The sequence below is a fragment of the Budorcas taxicolor genome, chromosome 9 (genome assembly GCF_023091745.1).
Source record: "Budorcas taxicolor isolate Tak-1 chromosome 9, Takin1.1, whole genome shotgun sequence".
Lineage (NCBI taxonomy): Eukaryota > Metazoa > Chordata > Mammalia > Artiodactyla > Bovidae > Budorcas > Budorcas taxicolor.
In genome coordinates, this window is record NC_068918.1 from 92,558,260 (window position 1) to 92,580,942 (window position 22,683).

Below are 22,683 nucleotides of genomic sequence, written 5' to 3' on the forward strand. Positions count from 1 at the left end.
CATTCAGATGCTTATATCTTTCCTTGTCTCCTTTGCTTTTCGCTTCTCTTCTTTTCACAGCTATTTGTAAGGCCAAATAGTTCCGTTCTCCACACGGAACCCGAGGTTTGTTTCCATTCCTGACGCCCCCCGCCCCGCCCAGCCCCCTCACTCCCAGCATCGTCAGCCTCCTCTGCACTAGTCTTGCTCTCACCAGCGCCTCTGGTTTGGCTGTTTCCTAGAGCAAGAAGCTGGATTTTTCTTCACAAACGCATTATTATTATTTAATAATAATATTATTAACATCGACCAAATAACGCAGTAATGTTGATCGAATAGAACCAGATTGTTTTTAAAGGGGCCGCAGGTATCATCTAGGCAGTCTAACATCGGCCCCGCAGGCCAGCCTGGGCTGCGCGTCCATCCGTATCCTGGCAGGCACGCAGGCGTCCTCCTCGGGGACCACGGCCCCGGGGTCCGCTTGCAGACCCGGCCCGCACCGCCTCTCGGACAGTTCACAGCCTGACCACTAGGTGTCAGCATGGCTCTCTTACGACGCGCGGTACCCGCCACCGCGCCCGCCTAGAAACGCTCTGGGGCAGCTTCACCTGCAACCAGAAGGATCCACACGGAACTCGAGGTTTGTTTCCATTCCTGACGCCCCCGCCCCGCCCCGCCCAGCCCCCTCACTCCCCAGCATCGTCAGCCTCCTCTGCACTAGTTTTGCTCTCACCAGCGGCTCTGGTTTGGCTGTTTCCTTAAGAGCAAGAAGCTGGATTTTTCTTCACAAACGCATCAGGGACTCCAGGGCCTATGGGGCACGACCTCTCGAAGCGCGGAAAGGGGAAAATGTGCTTATAAGATGCGCTGCTCTGGTTCTGAGGCCCCGAGCCGAGGGCGGAGGGATCCACGCGGGTCCTCATCTGCAAATCTCTGCAGAACTGTGACGTTCTACCCCCCGGCCCCCAGTGCGCCTGTCGTGGAAGGCAGTCTGGAGCTGGAATTCAGGCATAAGGTCTGTGCACACGCGCGCGCTCCCAGTGCAGCTGCGGGTGGGTTTCTGATCCCAGGTGACCCACTGGCTCCCCTCCCAGTTGAGGAGAGACCAACGCATTAGTTCTCACTCTGTGTGCTTGCGTGCTTCAGTCGTGTCTGACTCTTGGCAACCCCATGGACCGTAGCCCGCCAGGCTCCTCTGTCCATGGGAGTCTCCAGGCGAGAATCCTGGAATGGGTTGCCATTTCCTCCTCCAGGGGAGCTTCCGGACCCAGCGATGGAACCCAAGTCTTCTATGCCTCCTGCATGAGCGGGTGGGTTCTTTACTACTGGGGCGACCTGAGGTGCCCACTTCTCACCAAGTCTTAGCAAGTAAGCAGATATGGTTGAAATCGTCTATAGCACAACGACAATTCTACATTACAGGTTTTACAAACAGGAAATGCAAATGTTAAAATAGCGGTGTCTGAGCACTATCAGCGGCTGACTGCCTGCCCGCTGGTGCCCCTGCCCACTCCAGCGGCTCACGTGGGCGGCCATTCCAGCAGCGGGCGAGGGCCGACCCCCGCCGGCCCAGCGGTCCTCTCACCTCCGGGGCCACGAAGTTGGCCGTGTAGCAGGGGGTCATAAGCAACCCGTTCTCGGCTCGCAGCTGCTTGGCAAACCCGAAGTCACAGATGCGGATGGATTCAGGGTTTCCAGACTCGTCCACATACAGGATATTGCTCGGCTTTAGGTCCCGGTGAACAACCTGGAGAAGCAGGAGGAGCCACGCCTAAATCAGGGGCCAGGATGGAGCAGGGGCGAGAAGCAGAGGTGGGGGTGCCCTCGCGAGATAAGCGCTCATTTGGAGCTGTTTCCTCTGGGTGGGTCTGGCGGCAGGAAGCCATTGGCTGGGATGCTGTGAACTCCGCAGGTCCTTCCCCCTTCTCTTTCTCTTACACCGATGCTCAAAACTAAGGACCAACCAACTGCCCCAGCCTCTTGGATGGTGAGTGTCTGGATGAATAAATAAGTAGGCAGCTGTCCAGGATCGGGGGGCCCCCTGGGGCCATCACTCGGGGACACTGCTGGTGGTCAGGAACTTGGATTTCTGAGGATACAGGCCGGCCGTGTGTGGCCACGTTCCAGCGTGGGCAGGTGCCGGGTACCCCAGCGGGTGGGCAGACAAGGAGCCTCCGTCCTGTGCTCATGGCCAGGGGGCAGAAACCTGGGGCTGCATCTGTGCCCGGGGAGCGGCTGGGTGCTCTGAGCACCAGGGACAGAGCCAGCGGCACCTCAAAGCACAGAGGCTGCTCAGCTCTTCAGGGCACAAAGCGGCTTCGGAAGGGGACAGAGGCCCCTTGTGAGAACGCGTGGCGTGCCCACACCCCGCGTGGGGCCCAAGTGTCTCCATTGTGCTGTTCACGGCCAGACAGAGGACGGGGGAGGCAGATGAAAAAAGCCTTGGCAGGCGGCCGGTGAGGCTTCAGAGACTGCGAGGCCGGGAGACTAAAGACCCCAATGCCAGCTCCCCTCTTGCAAAGAGGCCAGTCTGCCAAACCACCCTCTGAAGGGCCACCCCGGAGTCTGACTGTCCTGGGAAGGGTTTACTAATCCCGGAAACAGCGACTGCCGTGGGGGCCCAGAAGAGTGCCCTGTTCAGAGGGCACACGTGTGCAGCTGGCGGAGGAACAGTGCAGGCCTACCAGGGGCTGCTGACCAGGCGGGGAATCTGGGGCTGGGGAGGGGGGCGGGCCTGGAGGCACGGTGCCGGGAGGAAACCGGCTCTGCCTGCAGCTTTGGGCCAGACCCTCAACCCTTCTGTGCTCCAGTCTCCTCATCTGTGAAATGGGTCTGATCCGGAGCCTAGAGGGCTGCGATCTCAGCTCTCACAGTCATTTCATCACCGGCCTTCTGGGCGGTGGGGGCGGGACAGTGAGGAGCACCCCACCATCAAGTCCGAAGTACGTTTTCGCTGTAATCCCAGTGAATTTAAATCTGACCGAGCTCCTGGATGCAGGCTGTGTGCGTCTGAAATCACGCAGGCCCATGAGGAACGGCTGGGGTTGGGAAGGAAGGCGGGACGCCTGGTTCCGAAGTGCCGAGGCCGCGGCCCCGGGGCGCCGGCTTCCCGGCCTCCCGCGGCCCGCCCGGGGCGCCTTACCCCCTGCGAGTGGAGGTAGTCCATGGTCTTGGTGATGGTGCACAGCACGGCGCTGGCCTCCCGCTCCGAGAAGTACCGCTGCCGCAGGATGCGGTCCAGCAGCTCGCCGCCGCGCATCAGCTCCGTCACCAGGTACACGAACTTTCCGTCGTCGTAGACCTGGCGGGCGAGAGCGCGACCGGCATAGGGGCCCCGCCGGCAGGCCGCGGGCACAGGGGCGCCACGCCGGGAGGGGCGGGGCAGGCCATCGGCGCCGCCTGGGGGCTGGGCTTCCCTTTACGCTTTGTTCACAGAGGCCTGTCCTCAGAACTGAGCCAGCGTCAGGAAGGCCTCTTACGCCCGCCCGCCCGGCGTTCACAGGGCCCTGGGGAGACCGCGGGGCGGGTCCTAGTATCTTGAGGTTCTGGGTTGACGACCCTGGGGTCACTCTGGGGTGGAGGGCAGGGGCGGAGAGGAGGCCAGCGCGCTCCCCGTTCTGACTCCCCGGCCGGGATGGACGCTGCCAGGAGCATCCGACTGGCTCCAGTGCGCCTGGTCACCCCCTCCCTGTCCTTTCTCCAGGGACAAGGACCCCGCATCACTCAACACGGACAGAGGGAAGCTGGCCGGGGCCGTGGACCTGGAGCGTCAGAGCTGAAGCCCCGCTTCACGGGCTCCACGCTCTCCACGACGGTGAGAGACAGCACAGCCGGGTTAGACTCCTCGCGGATTCTCTCTCCTCTCCCTCACTGCATGCCCGGTTACGGGAATCCGGGAGGAGGTGGGGGGCCATCAATGGGACGTGATGAACGGCCCAGCAGGTCGGGCCCCCGGCTGCCGGGTGACCCCGAGGGTCCCGGGCAGCAGCGGCCTCGGGCTCCGAGGCACCAGGAAGGGCGGATGAGCTGGCGGCAAGCGGCTCCGCGCATCCACGGGGCTTCCGGGGGCGGGGCACAGACACAGCTCGGTGACAGCAGGGGCGCCGCAGGGCACTTACGTCTTTGAGGGTGATGATGTTGGGGTGCTGGCCGTATCGCAGGAGAATCTCGATCTCCTCCGAGGGGTCCCTTTTACTCTTGTCGATGATCTGAAACAGACAGGGTGTGTGACGTGCGGCGTCCAGCGGGCGCCCGCGGCTGGGCCCCCTTCTGCGCCCCCGCGCTCCCCGTCTCCAGCTTGACCTCAGCCAAGATAACCCAACACTGCCCAGAAATGCACGGCCATCCTTTCTTTCCTAGTGAGCAACAGACTGACATTAAAAAGAAAAAGGCACTTGCCTCCAGACACTAAATTTTAAGCCGTTACACAGCTGGATGAAGAAGGGTGAGTTTGGGGAGCTCACACAGGCACCCCATAAGCAGAAGGTGGTTTTTCTATACTCGTCAGGCTCTGGGAGGGGCAGGGCTGTGCCCTCTCTCTGTCCAAAGCGGGCCTCCAGCTGCTGTGTGTCTCTTGCCTCCTTGGGAGGCTACATACCAGGCACAAAGGGAGACCCAGTGCGGTTCTGACCGGGAGACGCGGGGGGAGACCCAGCGCGGTTCTGACCGGGAGATGTGAGGGGAGACCCAGCGCAGTTCTGACCGGGAGATGCCGGGTTGGCGCTGAGGTTGTGCCGTGGCTTATCCGAATGGATGCTCCCTCAGGCTTCCAACCTTCCTCCTCTTCCTGGTAAGTGTAGCCCGGGTCTTAGGATGGCAGATAAAATTCTTTCCTCCGTGAAGACAGATGGCTTTCAACCACTGCTGCTGCTAAGTCACTTCAGTCGTGTCCAACTCTGTGTGACCCCATAGACGGCAGCCCACCAGGCTCCTCTGTCCCTGGGATTCTCCAGGCAAGAATACTAGAGTGGGTTGCCATTTCCTTCTCCAATGCATGCATGGATGCACGCTAATTTGCTTCAGTCATGTCCGACTCTGTGCGACCCTATGGACAGCAGCCCACCAGGCTCCTCCGTCCACAGGATTCTCTAGGCAAGAATACTGAAGTGGGTTGCCATTTCCTTCTCCAGCTCCCAACCACAGGTGTCATGGATGAACGCAGACCTTGATCCAGGCAGGCGTTCATTCATGCCTCATCACTGTGGGTGGATCACCACAGGCTCCTGCGGAGGCAGCTTCCTGCGCCCTGTCCTGCTTTCTGTGGGGATGGAGCGGGTTGGGGAGGGGACCCCGAGCTCGCAAAGTCTACAGCACCTGGTGGGATTCGACACTCAGAAGCACTGCTCTTCCCTGCGCGTTAGCTTCACCCAATTTCAAAACATTCGCCACGAGGAGGACGCATATTTCAGAGGGAGGAAAACTCGCTTTCACTCCCCATCTCATCCAAGGCTCCAAGCAGAGCTCGGCATAAACTCACTCTCTTCTTCAGGTGAGCAAAATGCCTGGGGGGGTGGGGGTGGAGGAGGACCCAGAGTGAGTGCTCTGCAGCCCCCACCCGCTGCCCCCTCAGCGCCGAGGATGGTGGGCACGGAGTCTGTGCCTCTCCCTGGCTGGGTTTCCAACCCGCCGCCAGGCCCTGCTGACATCACACCGGGACAGTGAGCCCCACAACACACTGGGGCTCCGTGTCAAGTGAAACGTCACACTTCCTTTCTTGACCCAGCACCTTCCTCCTCTTGTTACTGAAGTTCTAGCTCGGACACCAGGGTGACTTGTGTTATTGAAGGAAGTCAACACACAGTGCGTCTGTCTAGAGGAGTCGTCTTAAAGGCTCCTTTAGCAGCTGGTGAAGGGGAAGCCTTAACATGAGGATGCTTAGCTGCCCGCGGTGTGGTCTTTATGCTGCGTGGGTCCCCCGCTGGCCAGCGAGGTTCCAGGACCCTCTCTGACCCAGCTGCCTGCTGGCCATTCAGTTCCTGGGCTGTGACCCGTTTGGAACTTGAGAAGATTAAAATCATTAGTGGTGGTTTTTTTTTAAAAGCTAATAGTATATTCTTTTTTTTTTTTTCAAATAAAATTTTAGGCTTTTTGTTGTTCAGTCACGAAGTCATGTCCATCTCTGTTCGACCCCACGGACTGCAGTACGCCTGGCTTCCCCGTCCATCACCAACTCACAGAGCTTGCTCAAACTCATGTCTATTGAGTTGGTGATGCCATCCAACCATCTCATCCTCTGTCGTCCCCTTCTCCTCCTGCCCTCAATCTTTCCCAGCATCAGGGTCTTTTCCAATGAGTCAGCTCTTCGCATCAGGTGACCAAAGTATTGGAGTTTCAGCTTCAGCATCAATCCTTCCAATGAATATTCAGGACTGATCTCCTTTAGGATGGACTGGTTGGATCTCCTAGCAGTCCAAGGGACTCTCAAGAGTCTTCTCCAACACCACAGTCCAAAAGCATCAATTCTTCGACGCTCAGCTTTCTTTATGGTCCAGCTCTCACATCCATACATGACCACTGGATAAACCATAGCTTTGACTAGACGGACAAATCACGATGGAACAGGATGCAGGATGAACAAGAAAGAAGAAACTTTTTTACCACACCGATGGCCTGGGGCAGGGGGAGGGGAGCTATCACGGGACTAGAGGCGGCTGCATGGACGCACGGACAGGGCCCCCCAGGCCTGAGGGTGCTGCCCTCCTCCCTCCTGGGGTGCTTCCCCAGGTGGAACCAACCGGAAGCCAGGGGGCGGGCAGGGCACCGTGGTGGGGTCCCTGGTGGCCTGGAGTTGGGGAGTGGAGGCGGGCTCAGGCTCCCGCAGCTGCCCTGCTGGCTGCTGCCCCCGCCTTAGTCTGGGCAGTGGCGGACCAGTGTGCAGCGGCGAGTTCTGTTCAGACCCAGAGTCCTGAGCCCGACTGTCGTCAGCGAGGGCTGGCTGTGTTTATCCACAGATGTTTGCCTGCGGTTGTTTGCAGAAAGCTCAGGAAGGACACACAGAGGTGTGATGACTGGTCCCTGTGCCCGAGCGCAAAGCCCAGGTTTGTGGCAGACAGCTCTCGGGGGTCGAGAACACTGCTGGGAAGTGTCCAGGAGGAACTTCTCCGTGGGGGTCAGTTTCTTGGGATGGTGACTGTGGGACTGGCTTCTCGTCCAAGCGAGCCCTGGTCAACTGAGTCCCTTATTTTGAGAACAATGTTGCTTTATAGTCTTCCTTACGCAACAAAACTGAGGGGAAAATTCTCAGTAAATAGATCCACATGCAAGGCCTCCCTTCTCTATGCGGATGCTCAGAGGGTGTGGACGGACCACAGGTGGGGAGGACCAGAGGCTCTGTCCTCTCCTGGCGCAGACGCCACCCAGCAGTCAGCGACCAGCGAGGCTGGCAAAACAGACTCTCCAGGAGCTGCTGTCTGAGCAGCTGGATGCTTCCACAGCCCACGAAGCGAGTCCAGCCCCAACAGAGGATGCAGAGGGCAGGATTCTCCTTAGCAGGTGAGGCGCACAGGCAGGTATCAGCACGTCCTATTCCTGCTGGCTGAAGGCGGGGACGAGACTGGTCCAGACGTCCCAGCATCCACACGCTTGTTCCTCTTCCTTTTGGTCTCTGCATTTCCCCATCTTCCTCGGCCTCACCTCTGTCCAGCACGGGCTCCCCTCCCAGACACTGACTATCCCAGGGCTTCGAGGTGCCCTGTGCACCACAAGACGGAGGGGAGAACGCCCAGGCCTGCCACACCCCCTCCCAGGGTGGGGTGTTTCCTCTGACTTGTCGAGAGGATTAATACCATATTTGAAACGAGACTAGCAGAGCGTGGAGTCCCTTGTAAAACTGAACAGATACCTTCTCTTGTTCAATTAACTTAAACAAATGACACAGAGAAAGGGCTCCAAGGTTTCCTGCCGGAAAAAATTAAATTTCCATGCCAATCAGTTTTCCTTCTAAAAATAAGCTCCATTCATGTCAGCCATCTGTCTTAATTCCACTGCTTTTCTGGTTGACAAATTACAGACGCAGCATGAAAATGAGCCCAGAAACGCGCTGTAATTGTCAGCAGTCTGTTGTGAATACAAATGGGGTGGACAGTCAGTCCAGCTTCAGCCCCAAGTGTGTCAGCCACACTTCACTAGAATTACAAATCGGGAGATGCTGACTCCGGCACAGCTTCAAGGATGGCGCTTTATTTTTACCTGACTCTATTGCTATTTTAAGAACACGAGAATCTGCTCCTGAAAGGACACCCAGCTGTGCTGCCCTTCGGGACAACGTGGCCATGGCTGCCGACGTCCCCTCGGACCCACATGAGCCTCGCAGACACACGGAGGAAACGGGCAAGCGGCACCTTGGGTGAGAGGAGCCTGTGTCTGTGTGTCTGCAGAGGAATCAGGCCACCCGGAGAGGCAGCCACAGAGGGCTCCCCGCGTTTTCAATTCCTCAGCGAGCTCCCTGTTTGGCTCTGGGCTCTGGTTCTGCGGTCAGTGAAGCCCTCCCTGGCTGGACTGTGAGCTTCCCGAGAACAGGTTTGCTTTTGCCTGGAACCTAGCACTGTGTCTGCCTGGGTAAAAGAGTTAATACAAAATTGTAAGAAATGAATGAAAGTAACTGGTTACTGAACAGAGGGGTTCAGTGAGGACACACGTGCAGAAGGAAATGCGATCTAGAGACAAGAAGTGTTGGGTGGACCAGTCGTCCTGCCCACTCTGAGAATAAACAAGCCAAAGGAAGAGATGCAGTGATTCTGAATTTGAAGAAAAGCCCCTGATTGCTCTCTCTCTCTCTCTCCGCCTTTTGGTCACACCACGTGGCTTGTGGAATCTTAGCTCCTTGACAAGGGGTTGCACCCAGGCCCCAAGAGTGAAAGCAGAGTCCCCACCACTGGGCCACCAGGAAACTTCTGGGACTTCTCTCTCACCATCCGTCCACCGAGCATCATGACGGGGTGTGGACAAGAAACGAGCTGGGAAGCACGCTGGGTTCCAGGAGCCCTGAAACAGGCACTGCAGGCCGGGAGGACGGGGACAGGCGGGGACCACCCCGTGCTCAGAGAGACGGACGCCCAGCGTGGGGAGCGGGGTTCAGGCGGGGACCACCCCGTGCTCAGAGAGACGGATGCCCAGTGTGGGGAGTGGGGTTCAGGCGGGGACCACCCCGTGCTCAGAGAGACTGACGCGCAGTGCGGGGAGCAGGGTTCTGGGTTCAGGGAGGGGTGCTGCCCTCTCAGGAGTAGGCTAAGGATGGGGTGAGGAGGGGCCAGAGGGGCTCCGGGAACAGGGCGGTGCGGGCCTGCTGGCCACTGCAAGGATCTGGGTTCCACCTGAGTGAGAACAAGACCCAGATTCCTCCACAACCAGTCCCTCCCGTCAGGAAGCTTCCACGAGCTCTGATCCTTCTCCATCAGAGAGCGGACAGAATGAAAACCACAATCACAGAAGACTAACCAAACTGATCACACGGACCACAGCCTTGTCTAAATCAGTGAAACTATGAGCCATGCCGTGGAGGGCCACACAAGACAGACGGGTCATGGTGGAGAGTTCTGACAAAATGTGGTCCAGTGGAGAAGGCAATGGCAAACCACTTCAGCATTCTTGCCTTGAGAACCCCATGAACGGTATGAAAAGGTAAAAAGATAGGACATTGAAAGATAAACTCCCCAGCTCGGTAGGTGCCCAATATGCTATTAGAGAAGAATGGAGAAATAACTCCAGAAAGAATGAAGGGATGGAGCCAGAGAAAAACAACACCCAGCTGTGGATGTGACTGGTGATAGAAGCAAGGTCCGATGCTGTAAAGAGCAATATTGCATAGGAACCTGGAATGTTAGGTCCATGAATCAAGGCAAATTGGAAGTGGTCAAACAGGAGATGGCAAGAGTGAACATCAACATTTTGGGAATCAGTGAACTAAAATGGACTGGAATGGGTGAATTTAACTCAGATGACCATTATATCTACCACTGTGGGCAAGAATCCCTTAGAAGAAATGGAGTAGCCATCATGGTCAACAAAAGAGCCCAAAATACAGTACTTGGGGGCAATCTAGAAAATGACAGAATGATCTCTGTTCGTCTCCAAGGCAAACCATTCAGTATCACGGTTATCAAGTTTATGCCCCAACCAGTAATGCCGAAGAAGCTGAAGCTGAACGGTTCTATGAAGACCTACAAGACCTTCTAGAACTAACACGAAAAAAGACGTCCTTTTCATCACAGGGGACTGGAATGCAAAAGCAGGAAGTCAAGAAATACATGGGGTAACAGGCAAGTTTGACTTTGGAGGACAAAGGCTAGTAGAGTTTTGCCAACAGAATGCACTGGTCATAGCAAACACCCTCTTCCAACAACACAAGAGAAGACTCTACACATGAACATCACCAGATAGTCAACACCGAAATCAGATTGATTATATTCTTTGCAGCCAAAGATGGAGAAGCTCTATACAGTCAGCAAAAACAAGACTGGGAGCCAACTGTGGCTCAGATCATGAACTCCTTATTGCCAAATTCAGACTTAAATTGAAGAAAGAAGGGAAAATCACTAGACCATTTAGGTAAGACCTAAATCAAATTTCTTATGATTATACAGTGGAAATGACAAATAGATTCAAGGGATTAGATCTGATAGACAGAGTGCCTGAAGAACTATGGATGGAGGTTCTTGATATTGTATAAGAGGTGTTCATGAAAACCATCCCTAAGAGAAAGAAATGTGAAAAAGCAAAATGGCTGTCTGAGGAGGCCTTACAAATAGCTGGGAAAAGATGAGAAGCAAAAAGCAAAGGAAAAAAGGAAAGATATACTCATCTGAATGCAGAGTTCCAAAGAATAGCAAGGAGACATAAGAATGCCTTCCTCAGCGATCAATGCAAAGAAATCGAGGAAAACAACAGAATGGGAAAGACTAGAGATCTCTTCAAGAAAATTAGAGATACCAAGGGAACATTTCATGCAAAGATGGGCACCACAAAGGACAGAAATGGTCTGGACCTAACAGAAGCAGAAGATAGTAAGAAGAGGTGGCAAGAATACAGAGAACTATATAAAAAAGATCTTCAGGACCCAGATAATCACGATGGTGTGATCACTCACCTAGAGCCAGACATCCTGGAATGTAAAATCAAGTGGGCCTTAGAAAGCATCACTACAAACAAAGCTAGTGGAGGTGATGAAATTCCAGTTGAGCTGTTTCAAATCCTAAAAGATGATGCTGTGAAAGTGCTGCACTCAATATGACAGCAAATTTGGAAAACTCAGCAGTGGCCACAGGACTGGAAAAGGTCAGTTTTCATTCCAATCCCAAAGAAAGGGAATGCCAAAGAATGCTCAAACTACCGCACAATTGCACTCATCTCACACGCTACTAAACTAATGCTCAAAATTCTCCATGCCAGGCTTCAACAGTATGTGAACTGAGAACTTCCAGATGTTCAAGCTGGATATAGAAAAGGCAGAGGAACCAGAGATCAAACTGCCAACATCTGTTGGATCATGGAAAAAGCAAGAGAGTTCCAGAAAAACATCTGTTTCTGCTTTATTGACTATGCCAAAGCCTTTGACTGTGTGGATCATGACAAACTGGAAAATTCTTCAAGAGATCGGAATACAAGACCACCTGACCTGCCTCTTGAGAAATCTTTATGCAGGACAAGAAGCAACAGTTAGAACCAGACATGGAACAACAGACTGGTTCCAAATTGGGAAAACAGTACATCAAGGCTGTATATTGTCACCCTGCTTATTTAACTTATATGCAGAGTACATGATGAGAAACGCTGGGCTGGAGGAAGCAGAAGGTGGAATCAAGATTGCTGGGAGAAATATCAATAACCTCAGATATGCAGATGACACCACCCTTATGGCAGAAAGTGAAGAGGAACTAAAAAGCCTCTTGATGAAAGTGAAAGAGAGTGAAAAAAGCTGGCTTAAAGCTCAACATTCAGAAAACGAAGATCATGGCATCTGGTCCCATCACTTCATGGCAAATATGTGGGGAAACAAGGGCAACGGTGGCTGACTTTATTTTGGGGGGCTCCAAAATCACTGGAGATGGTGACTGCAGCCATGAAATTAAAAGACGCTTACTCCTTGGAAGAAAAGTTATGACCAACCTAGACAGCATATTCAAAAGCAGAGACATTACTTTGCCAACAAAGGTCCGTCTAGTGAACACTATGGTTTTTCCTGTGGTCATGTGTGGATGTGAGAGTTGGACTGTGAACAAAGCAGAGCGCCGAAGTATTGATGCTTTTGAACTGTGGTGTTGGAGAAGACTCTTGAGAGTCCCTTGGACTGCAAGGACATCCAACCAGTCCATCCTAAAGGAGACCAGTCCTAGGTGTTCATTGGAAGGACTGATGTTGAAGATGAAACTCCAATGCTTTGGCCACCTCATGCGAAGAGCTGACTCTTTGGAAAAGACCCTGATGCTGGGAGGGATTGAGGGCAGGAGGAGAAGGGGACGACAGAGGATGAGATGGCTGGATGGCATCACTGACTCAATGGACATGAGTTTGAGCAAGCTCCTGGAGTTGGTGATAGACAGGGAGGCCTGGTGTGCTGCAGTCCATGGGGTTGCAAAGATTCAGACATGACTGAGTGACTAAATCGAACTGAACTGAGTGAGGAAACCACTGCGGGGGGTGGGTGGGGGAGGGTGGGACGGGGGTGGCGGGGCCGGTGTAAACACGGGCATAGACTGGAATACGCACCCAGTCATGTCAGGCCACGAAGACCTAAAGCTGCGATGAAAGCAAAGCTGCAGGCAGTCTGCACAGTGAGCGCCTCTCATGAAGTAGGAACACGAATTATCTTTCCTTCCAAACACACCTCTCCCCTGTGAATCCCCCTGACTCAGAGTTACCTTCTGCAGGTCATCACTGATTCCATTTCAATCTTCCTTTAAATGAAAGGTGCGTTAACGCTTTGGCATCTGCGCAGTTTGTGTGTTGTGTTATTTTCAAGTCTTGCACAATCTCCTCTCCTCCCACTAGCCTCTGGGGCTGGCTGTGGACACAAAGGCGGACCTGAGTCTCACATGAGACGCCCACGAGAGCAGCTCCAAGGTCTCAGGAAGCAGGGTGCATCTGTCCACTGCGACGTGCCTGAGAGAACGCCGCGGTTCTTCCCCTTCAGCATCCTAGCCTGAGGCAGGTGCATGGGGGGACACGCCACCCGATGAACCTGAGATGGGGGGTCAGCGTCGTGCCCTCCCAGGTCAGACTCTCCTGGCAGGGGACCCCAGGCACCTGGTGGGGTTTGCCTCAGCGGGGGGCAGGGGCCAAGCCCAGGGACCAGATTCTTCTTGTTCAGTCACCAGGTCGTGTCCGGCTCTTTTCGACCCTATGGGCCGCAGCACGCAAGCCTCCCCCGTCCTCCGCTGCCTCCCAGAGTCACTGAGTTGCTATTCCATGTGATCTCACTAATTCAGGACCTGAGTGTAAAAATGCAGCTGAGAACAAGTGCAAAACCAGCAATTTTGTGTCCCGGGTGTATACCTGGGTAGGTTGGTTTCAGTATATTGGTATAAAGACCTAGAACTGAAATTGCAGTTTAGCTTAAATTGCAGTTGATGTGATAACAGAGTATTCACGATCCAAAAGTAGGTGTTTATAAGGCGATTATAAGGCGATTATAAGGCTGACACAAAGCAAAACACAGCGATATTTCCAAGAACGTGAGACCTGCTGTGCGTTGTACTCTGAGCTTGGAGGCTGATGGTTCAGGACTGGCCCCAAGGCCCCTCAGAAGGCCTGCACCCGGACCCCGGCTCTGGGCAGAGAGGGGGTGTCCCGCTCTGCACAAACCGTGTTCCTGGTCCACGGCCATCCAGCTACCAGGACAGCAAGCAGAGGCTCCGTGAGAAGGAAACCGCCCTCATCTCCAGACTCCAGCTGCCGGATTTGTCTGCCTGATGCTCCTTTATCTTTATGCCTTAGTCTGGGGTTCCCAACCTCGGCACGCCTGACCTTGTGGGGTTGAGTCTCCGGGGCACCGGGGGGCTGTCCTGTGTGGGATTCGGGGAAACACCCTGACCTCTGGGCACCACACGCCAGGAGCAACTCCTGCCCCGCGCGTGTTTCCCGGGGGGCAGAATCACCCCGGTGTGATGGCCTCGGGCAAAGCCCGCGTATTCCGCCCACAGCCCTTCTGTCCGGGGGACCGCGGTCTTCCCCTGCGGCTCTGCTCGCAGAGCGGACGTTCCCGCCTCCTCCCTGTAGCCGCACAGAGGACACGACTGATTGGTCTCAGAATGAAACCGACCCCGTTCTCTGCCCAAGTCTGCAGCCCGGGGTCTGCACACCGCGCTGGCCTGGAGAGGTGTCGCCCGAGTTCAACAGGGCGAGTGCGGAGCTGGGACCCACTCGCAGCCGAGTCGCTGAACCGCGTCACGTTTGAGAGCACGCCGAGAGGGCAGCTTCTCGGCTCCTCCGCCAGCGAGTGCGGCGCCGCTGCCCGTCGGGTCAGCAGAGCACGGAGGAGCCAACACGCGCTGCGCGGTGTTCTACCTGGAAACGCTGGAGGGAACAGAACGGGGAGCTGCAGCGGGGCGGGCAGCGTTGGGAGCAGATGGGCTCGTCCTAAATGCTCTCTGTCGTGGGACTCCCGCCGGCTTTCGTCTCGGAAGGAAATCCAAACGGGGCGTCTGCCCCCCGATGGAGGAGCCGACGCTCGGTGAGCGGGTAACCGAGGCAGCCGCGGTCCTGGGCGTGCGTCTCACTGGAGGCGCTCCTCCTTCCTCACCTAACCCAAGGAAGCTCCAGACGAGGAATCACGACCCACCAGGGGCTCGGAGACCATGGGGGCGGTCCCTGCGACGCCCACCTGCCCAGTCTGTCCAGGGAACCCCGAGGATTCGACTTCAAGGAACTTCAGCTTCAGCTCGGACTCCTACCGTCAGCTGCAGTCACAGTTCCCGGCTTCAGTGCCCAAGAAGCTGGGGCTGGAATCCCCGGAAATGCCAATCGTGGGGTCCAATCTTTGGGGACGGAGTTAGAAGCCAGTTGCTGACAAAGCTGAATTCAGACGGTGTCTTTTGGTGAAAGCTGGATACGGGGACATTGGGGGAAAGACACCGTTGCCTTTGTCAGCGGGGGCTTATTTTCAGAAACCTCCCATGTCAGGCTGCACTCTGGAAGGGCACCAGTGTCGGGCGCCCGCTGAACAATAAACGCATTTCTCTGCGCTCAGCGGAAGCCTCGATTGTCTCTAGGACTGGTGCTGGCCACCCGACACAGTGTCTAAAGAAATTCTGTGAGGAGTGAGCCCAGCAGAAAGAATTTAAGAAGCCCCTGCATGCTTACGAAGCATGTGAAATATGTTAAGTAAAACTGACGTCCTCGTCGAGGCAGGACTTGGTTCTCCTCTCCCCCATTGGCTTGTCTGGACATAGGAACAGCATCATCCAAGATCCCGTTAAACCCTCCCGAGGACGAGGAAAAATGAAACTCCTCTTTGAGCCAAATCCCGAAACACATCAGACTGACATGCGGGGTGGCCCCATTGTAGCCGCAACCCCACCCACCCAGAGATTTTAAATCATGCGATATTTCCTTCCATCAACCACTCCTTGATGCGGTCAAGACACTGGGCAGGCTGACGACCCCAGACCTGCGAAATGCACAGACTGAGTCTCCCTCCAATGTAAATACTCTGTGTTGTTTGAGGAATTCAAGTTATACTTGTCACAAAGCCGTAAATTGCCAGCCCCACTTAAACCAAGGACCTGCGATGCTTGGGGCTGGTGTCTCCGACAGGGCTGAGCGTGTCCTCGGGGTGCAAGGCAGTGGGCAAACGTCCTGCTGGACACAAGGATTATCTGTTCCCAGGTGTGGCCAGGGAGCTGGGGATGGGGCGGAATGAGGCCACGGCATCGCAGCCACCACTTCGAACCATCTTCTCGGAGCTCAGGAGATCACAGGGGCTGGAACGACTCCTCTTATTCCACTGCCTGCTGCACAGGCTCCATCTGTCCCCAGAGGCTCCTTGAAGAGCAGGGGAACGCCACGTGCACCATCCTGGGAAAAGCCAGGGTGCCCTGATCACCACAACACCATCGGCTGGACCTGGGTCCTTGAGCACCTCCCGGCCAGCTGAGTGGGCAAGTGGGCAAGTGGTAGACAGACCAGCTCTCACCCTTGTGGAGGGAGAGCGCACGAGTCATGCTTTTTACAAAAATTAGATTATGACTTTAGCAGAAAGTTTTAGCTTTCATCCACGTTTCTGTTACTGTTGTTCAGTTGCCTGGTCATGTCCCACTCCTTGTGACCCCATGGACTGCAGCACGCCAGGCTTCCCATCCTTCACTACTTCTTGGAGTTTGCTCAAACTCACATCCATTGAGTCAGTGATGCCATCCAACCATCTCATCTTCTGTCATCCCCTTCTCCTCCCATCTTCAATCTTTCTCAGCATCAGGGTCTTTTCAGATGAGTCAGTTCTTCAAATCAGGTGGCCAAAATATTGGAGCTTTAACTTCAGCATCAGTCCTTCCAATGAATATTCAGGACTGATTTCCTTTAGGATGGACTGGTTGGATCTCCCTAAAGTCCAAGGGACTCTCAAGAGTCTTTTCCAACACTACAGTTAGAAAGCATCAATTCTTTGGTGCTCAGCTTTCTTTATGGTCCAACTCTCACATCCACACATGACCCCTGGAAAAACCATAGCTTTGACTATCCATATTTTACCAACCAGAAAACGCAAGAAACTGATATTTTGGATTTCCAGATCAAATATTGAATTTAGCAACAATTACAGAAGCAAAAGGCAGGATGGAGAGAGTGCCAAACTGGGTGGTAGACAGTCGTCACTGTTTACTGGGCCTGATGTTGAGGGTAAAACTGCCAGCTCTCTGCTGAAGCTTTTGCAAATGTTACAAAATATCTGCTTCTGTTTATCTCTTTGATTTAAGTTTGGTGACTGTAACTTCCTTCCTCATCTCTCCCCCCTTCCTTCCTTCCTTCCCCAGATGCACTGCCTATGTCCCAACTCTACATTTTCCAAAATACCGAGCACCCAAGCTTTTGTCCCAGTGTATTTCAGGTGGAAAGTTACTAAAGGCGCTCAGCACCCACCTACACGTTGACTGGAGAAGAACACACTCACGATCTGCGAAACAGCTTTTTAAGAAGTGACCTGATATCAAGGCAAACGGAACTGCCCGCATCAGAGCCTGGGGGAAGATGCGTGAGAGGGTGTTGGCGAAGCCGGCCGTGCCTGCGTGCCCGGGCGCCCTGCTCTTACCTTCACGGCGTACTCGGCATCCGTGGCTTTGTGCACGCAGCGCTTGCACACGGAGAAGGAACCCACCCCGATGTCCTCCTTGATCTCGTAGCCGTCGGTGAAGTGGACGTTGTTCCCGTGTAGCTGCTGCAGAGACAGCGGCAGAGAGTGGGGTCAGGGGGCTCCAGCCTGCGCACGTGGGGACGCCGAGGCCAGGAGGGCGTGGCGGCTCAGACCACGGTCGCAGGGCTGGCTGCCAGTGGTTCCAGATCTCAACCCCAGCATCCCCATCTTTCGGGTCAGGACCCTGGATTGGCCGCCCCACCTGCTTCCCCTAAACACCCCAGGGAGTGAGGATCCGGAGGCGGGAGGTCAGATGCCCTGAGACTCAGGCGGTGGCTGTGGTGCTTGTGTCCAGAGCGGGGTCTGGATGCCAGCGTCTGATGGAAATCCCACCCCTGACGCCCCTCCCCATCCCCACCTGCCGCCTCAGGGTGTAGACAAAGTCACCCATTACGGTGACATAGCCGCAGCACGGTCCACGTTACACAAGCTGTGCTTCCCCAAAGGGCCTTGCGGAGAGAAACGTGGCCTTCCAAGACCGTCCACCGCACCCAGACTTGGCTCTTAAAGGAAAAGTAGTCCTGATGCCTCGTGAGAGTCTCTACAGTGCTCACCTTTACACAGTGCAAACCCCCTTAGGAAAGTGGCTTTCACCGACCCCCCGAAACTACATTTCATGATGGCAATTGGGACATCCACCATGGTGGACACTCACGGCCCTGGGGAGCTGGGGGAGCGAACCAAAGGGCTCTACAGGATCCCCTGCATGATGGGGGACCGCCTGGACGTGGGGGACCGCCTGGACGAGGGGGACCGCCTGGACGCGGGGGACCACCTGGACGTGGGGGACCGCCTGGACGAGGGGGACCGCCTGGACGTGGGGGACCGCCTGGACGTGGGGGACTGCCTGGAAGATGGGGGACTGCCTGGACGTGGGGGACCACCTGGAATAAGGGGACCGCCTGGATGTGGGGGACCACCTGGACGTGGGGGACCACCTGGACGTGGGGGACCGTCCGCACATGGGGGACCGCCTGGACATGGGGGACCATCTGCAGGTGGGGAACCGCCTGGACGATGGCAGGTTACCTGCACGATGGGGTGAACCGTGGCTTTGTGCAGATCTTGCTGCGAGGGCTCCTGGACCAGGCTGGAGGCCACAAAACTGAATCCTCTAAACAGATGGTGGGCGTTGGCACTGGGGGGGACGCCGGGTGAGTCTGCAGGTAACAACCAGAGAATCAGCCTTCCCGGGGAGCTGAGCTACGACAAGGTGCAGAAACCCTGTGAGTGTGTGTGCACGTGTGCATCTGTGTGTGTGCACGTGTGCGTAGGTGTGAGGTGTGTGTGCACAGGTGTGTGTGTGTGTTAGATGAGAAGGTAAAACAGAGATCAGAGAGGCTGAGCCATAAGAAACCACACTTTATTTTGTGGCTCAGCTGGTAAAGAATCTGCCTGCAATGCGGGAGTTCAGTCGCTCAGTCGTGTCCAACTCTTTGCGACCCCATGAATCGCAGCACGCCAGGCCTCCCTGTCCATCACCAACTCCCGGAGTTCACTCAGACTCACGTCCATCGCGTCCGTGATGCCATCCAGCCATCTCATCCTTGGTCGTCCCCTTCTCCTCCTGCCCTCAATCCCTCCCAGCATCTTTTCCAAGGAGTCAACTCTTTGCATGAGGTGGCCAAAGTACTGGAGTTTCAGTTTTAGCATCAGTCCTTCCAAGGAAATCCCAGGGTTGATCTCCTTCAGAATGGACTGGTTGGATCTCCTTGCAGTCCAAGGGACTCTCAAGAGTCTTCTCCAACACCACAGTTCAAAAGCATCAATTCTTCGGCGCTCAGCCTTCTTCACAGTCCAACTCTTACATCCATACACGACCACAGGAAAAACCATAGCCTTGACTAGACGGACCTTAATTGGCAAAGTATTGTCTCTGCTTTTGAATATACTATCTAGGTTGGTCATAACTTTTCTTCCAAGAAGTAAGCATCTTTTAATTTCATGGCTGCAGTCACCATCTGCAGTGATTTTGGAGCCCCCCAAAATAAAGTCTGACACTGTTTCTACTGTTTCCCCATCTATTTGCCATGAAGTGATGGGACCAGATGCCATGATCTTCCTTTTCTGAATGTTGATGTTTAAGCCAACTTTTTTGCTCTCCTCTTTCACTTTCATCAAGAGGCTTTTTAGTTCCTCTTCACTTTCTGCCATAAGGGTGATGTCATCTGCATATCTGAGGTTATTGATATTTCTCCCAGCAATCTTGATTCCAGCTTGTGTTTCTTCCAGTCCAGCGTTTCTCATGATGTCCTCTGCATATAAGTTAAATAAGCAGGGTGACAACATACAGACTTGATGTACTCCTTTTCCTATTTGGAACCAGTCTGTTGTTCCATGTCCAGTTCTAACTGTTGCTTCCTGACCTGCATACAGATTTCTCAAGAGGCAGGTCAGGTGGTCTGGTATTCCCATCTCTCTCAGAATTTTCCACAGTTTATTGTGATCCACACAGTCAAAGGCTTTGGCATAGTCAAGCAGAAATAGATGTTTTTCTGGAACTCTCTTGCTTTTTCCATGATCCAGCAGATGTTGGCAATTTGATCTCTGGTTCCTCTGCCTTTTCTAAAACCAGCTTGAACATCAGGGAGTTCACGGTTCATGTATTGCTGAAGCCTGGCTTGGAGAATTTTGAGCAGTACTTTACTAGCATGTGAGATGAGTGCAATTGTGCGGTAGTTTGAGCATTCTTTGGCATTGCCTTTCTTAGGGATTGGAATGAAAACTGACCTTTTCCACGAGACTCGGGTTCAATTCCTGGGTTGGGAAGATCCCATGGAGAAGGGAACAGCCACCCACTCCAGTATTCTGGCCTGGAGAATTCCATGTACTATACAGTCCATATGGTCACAAAAAGTCGGACATGACTGAGCGATTTTCACTTTCACTACAGCAAAAATACTCAGAACAAAAACTTCAGGATGATCATTGATAATAATGTATTCAATATTCATTCTGAGCCACAGCCCTTGGCCCTGCCCACTCCAGACGGAGCCCAGAGCCACCAGCAACCTCGGGGTGAGCTGTCACTGCGGGCAAGGCCTGGAAGGCCACACTCTGAGTGTCTCAGCTCAGCGGAACCGGGCACAGGGACACAGGCCCAGCAGGGTGACCCTTCTGTCCCCTGAGGGTCCCCAGGGGCCTGCCCGCAGCACGCAGGGCGCTCTGCTCCCGGACCCTCAGGGAGCCCTTCAGCGCTGACCCCGCTAAGCTCTGTGCGCGTGCTCGAAGGCTTGACTGCTGCTGAGATGGGTCCCGTTCCAAGCTCACCATTAAGGAAAACAAAAGGATAAAAGACTGGCAGAGAGAAAAGATCTGCATCGTACTGAACAGACAGAACTCTCTATTATGCAAAAAGCTCCTGGAGACCAGTGAGAAAAGGGGGAAAGGCCCAGGAGAAAAATGGGGGAGGGCACGGAGGGCTCCTACCTGAGGAGGCGCTCGGTCCCTCTAACGGGCACGGTGACCAGGGCAACGCGCTGCCTGGCAAATCGGCAAAAGCTAACCAGGCTCATGCGGGTTTGGTCAGGGCTGGCACTGCAATGGTGGGTGGGAGCCCAAGTCGGCAGAATCCTTGCAAGGCTCACGTGGAGTGTCTACCTAAGCACAAACCCACCTGCCTTCTGAAGGGCAGCAGTGACACTCCTACCCCACAGAATTACTTTAAGGTGATTAGAAACAAATGTGGGAAACGTTGCTCTTAGCAACATTTGTAACAGCAAAAACACATTCTGGCGACAACCTGGGTATTTATCATCAAGGAAACCACGCTGCATCCGTGCTGCAGAAGTGTTGCTGTAACCAAACAAAGCTGTATCCATGTCATCAGGACGCTTGGTCTGGTGCAGGGAACACCAGTAAGACGACGAGGCCCAGAATGAGACACAGCTGTGTCAGCTGACAAACCAGCTGGTCAAGTGGAAAAAGAGAAAATACGCTGCGGAACGCACCCACCGGGAGAAAAATTCAAAAATATGTATCTTAATGCATTCTAAAGCACAGTACAGTAAAGCCATAAGCAATATAAAATAATATAAAGTCCTGTCGTGCCCTGGGGGCTTCCCAGGTGGTCCTGGTGGTAAAGAACCCGCCAGCCAGCGCCGCAGACTTTGGAGACCTGGGTTTGATCCCTGGGTCGGGAAGATCCCCTGGAGAAGGGGGTGGCAACCCACTGCAGTAGTCTTGCCTGGAGAATCCTGTGGACAGAGGAGCCTGGCGGGCTACAGTCCATGGGGTCGCACAGAGTCAGACACGACTTGAGCACACCTTTTGACTTGGTTTGAATACTTCATTTTGACGTGGAAACAATATATAACCTAAGGCTTTCCTGGTGGAGCAGGGGTGTGGCTGGGGGTAGGCTGCTGCAGGAATGTGCATTTTCCTCCTGAGCATTTTATTGTGGGGGAAAGGCAATTGGGGTGCTCCTTCCATACCCAGGAGCCTAGCCATGAGCTGCGACCAGGCAGCCCACACGGCTCTTCCAGGGAAAACTCGTAGGGTGACAGGGGCTTCGCGGGCTTGGCCCACCCCCTTTCAGCACCTCCGACCATGAGAAGGCGGGTCTCAGCCCCTGACGTCTACCTGGCAAAGGGCTCCAGAGTCACCGAGTGCCTGAGATCAAAGCTGACTGCACTTGGAAGCAAGATGCCAACTTGCTGGACTGGAGAAGCTTAATTAGAAAGCACAAGACTCGGCTGTGTAGTTTCTAGAATTTGGACATTATGCACCGAGATGGCAGAGGCAGCAAGCGCCTTCCAAAGAGGTTTTGTTCCCGGGCCAGTTTTGACTGTTTTTTCCCTGCAGAGAACTCTGGCTTTGAGGTTTGCCTGCTCTTAAAAATCCCCCAGGTGACGTGTCCTGGGCTAGGTCTGCACCAAGCACAGGGACACAGCGTCGGTTCAGCCGCCATCAAGCCCAGAGGTGCAGGTTTGGATGGAAGAACTCAAGCCCACACCAGGATCTAGGGTGAGCCACGTACAGGCTGAGGGCCGAACGGATAAGGGCTCAGTTACAGCAGCTGGGAGTCTGCGTGGGCAGGATGTAGCTTCCCGCGAATTTGAACTGATACACCTTCCTGGGTGAATGGAGAAAGTCTGTGGATCAAGTAAGCAAGGACTTCAACCGTCAAAGAGGTGTGAAGCCCAGGGCCATGCCTTCTAACACTCGAGGTGCGTCTCCCTGCTCTGACCCAGCAGAGACCAGCTGAGGTTCACACGGACCTCACGGGAGGTTATCACAGCCAACACTGGTCCGTGCAGCTGGACATGACCACACGGTAGTGGCAGCTGTGACTTTCAACAGGCTTTACAATCAGCTAGGGGACACCGACTTCTAGCTCAGTACTAGAAGAAGGGCAAACGTGTGAG

General features: G+C 54.6%; 1 protein-coding gene across 2 annotated transcripts in view; it reads right to left on the reverse strand.

Moving 5' to 3' along the window:
* Window positions 1-22,683, reverse strand: part of RPS6KA2 (ribosomal protein S6 kinase A2) — a 223,538-nt gene that overhangs the window by 13,204 nt on the left and 187,651 nt on the right. For both annotated transcript variants that reach the window (XM_052645466.1, XM_052645464.1), the window contains 5 exons: window positions 18,347-18,477; window positions 17,216-17,341; window positions 4,098-4,187; window positions 3,122-3,280; window positions 1,565-1,726 (listed from right to left, as the gene is read on the reverse strand). In XM_052645466.1, coding sequence (XP_052501426.1) covers window positions 1,565-1,726; window positions 3,122-3,280; window positions 4,098-4,187; window positions 17,216-17,341; window positions 18,347-18,477 — 668 coding nt within the window. The remainder of the gene's footprint in view (window positions 1-1,564; window positions 1,727-3,121; window positions 3,281-4,097; window positions 4,188-17,215; window positions 17,342-18,346; window positions 18,478-22,683) is intronic.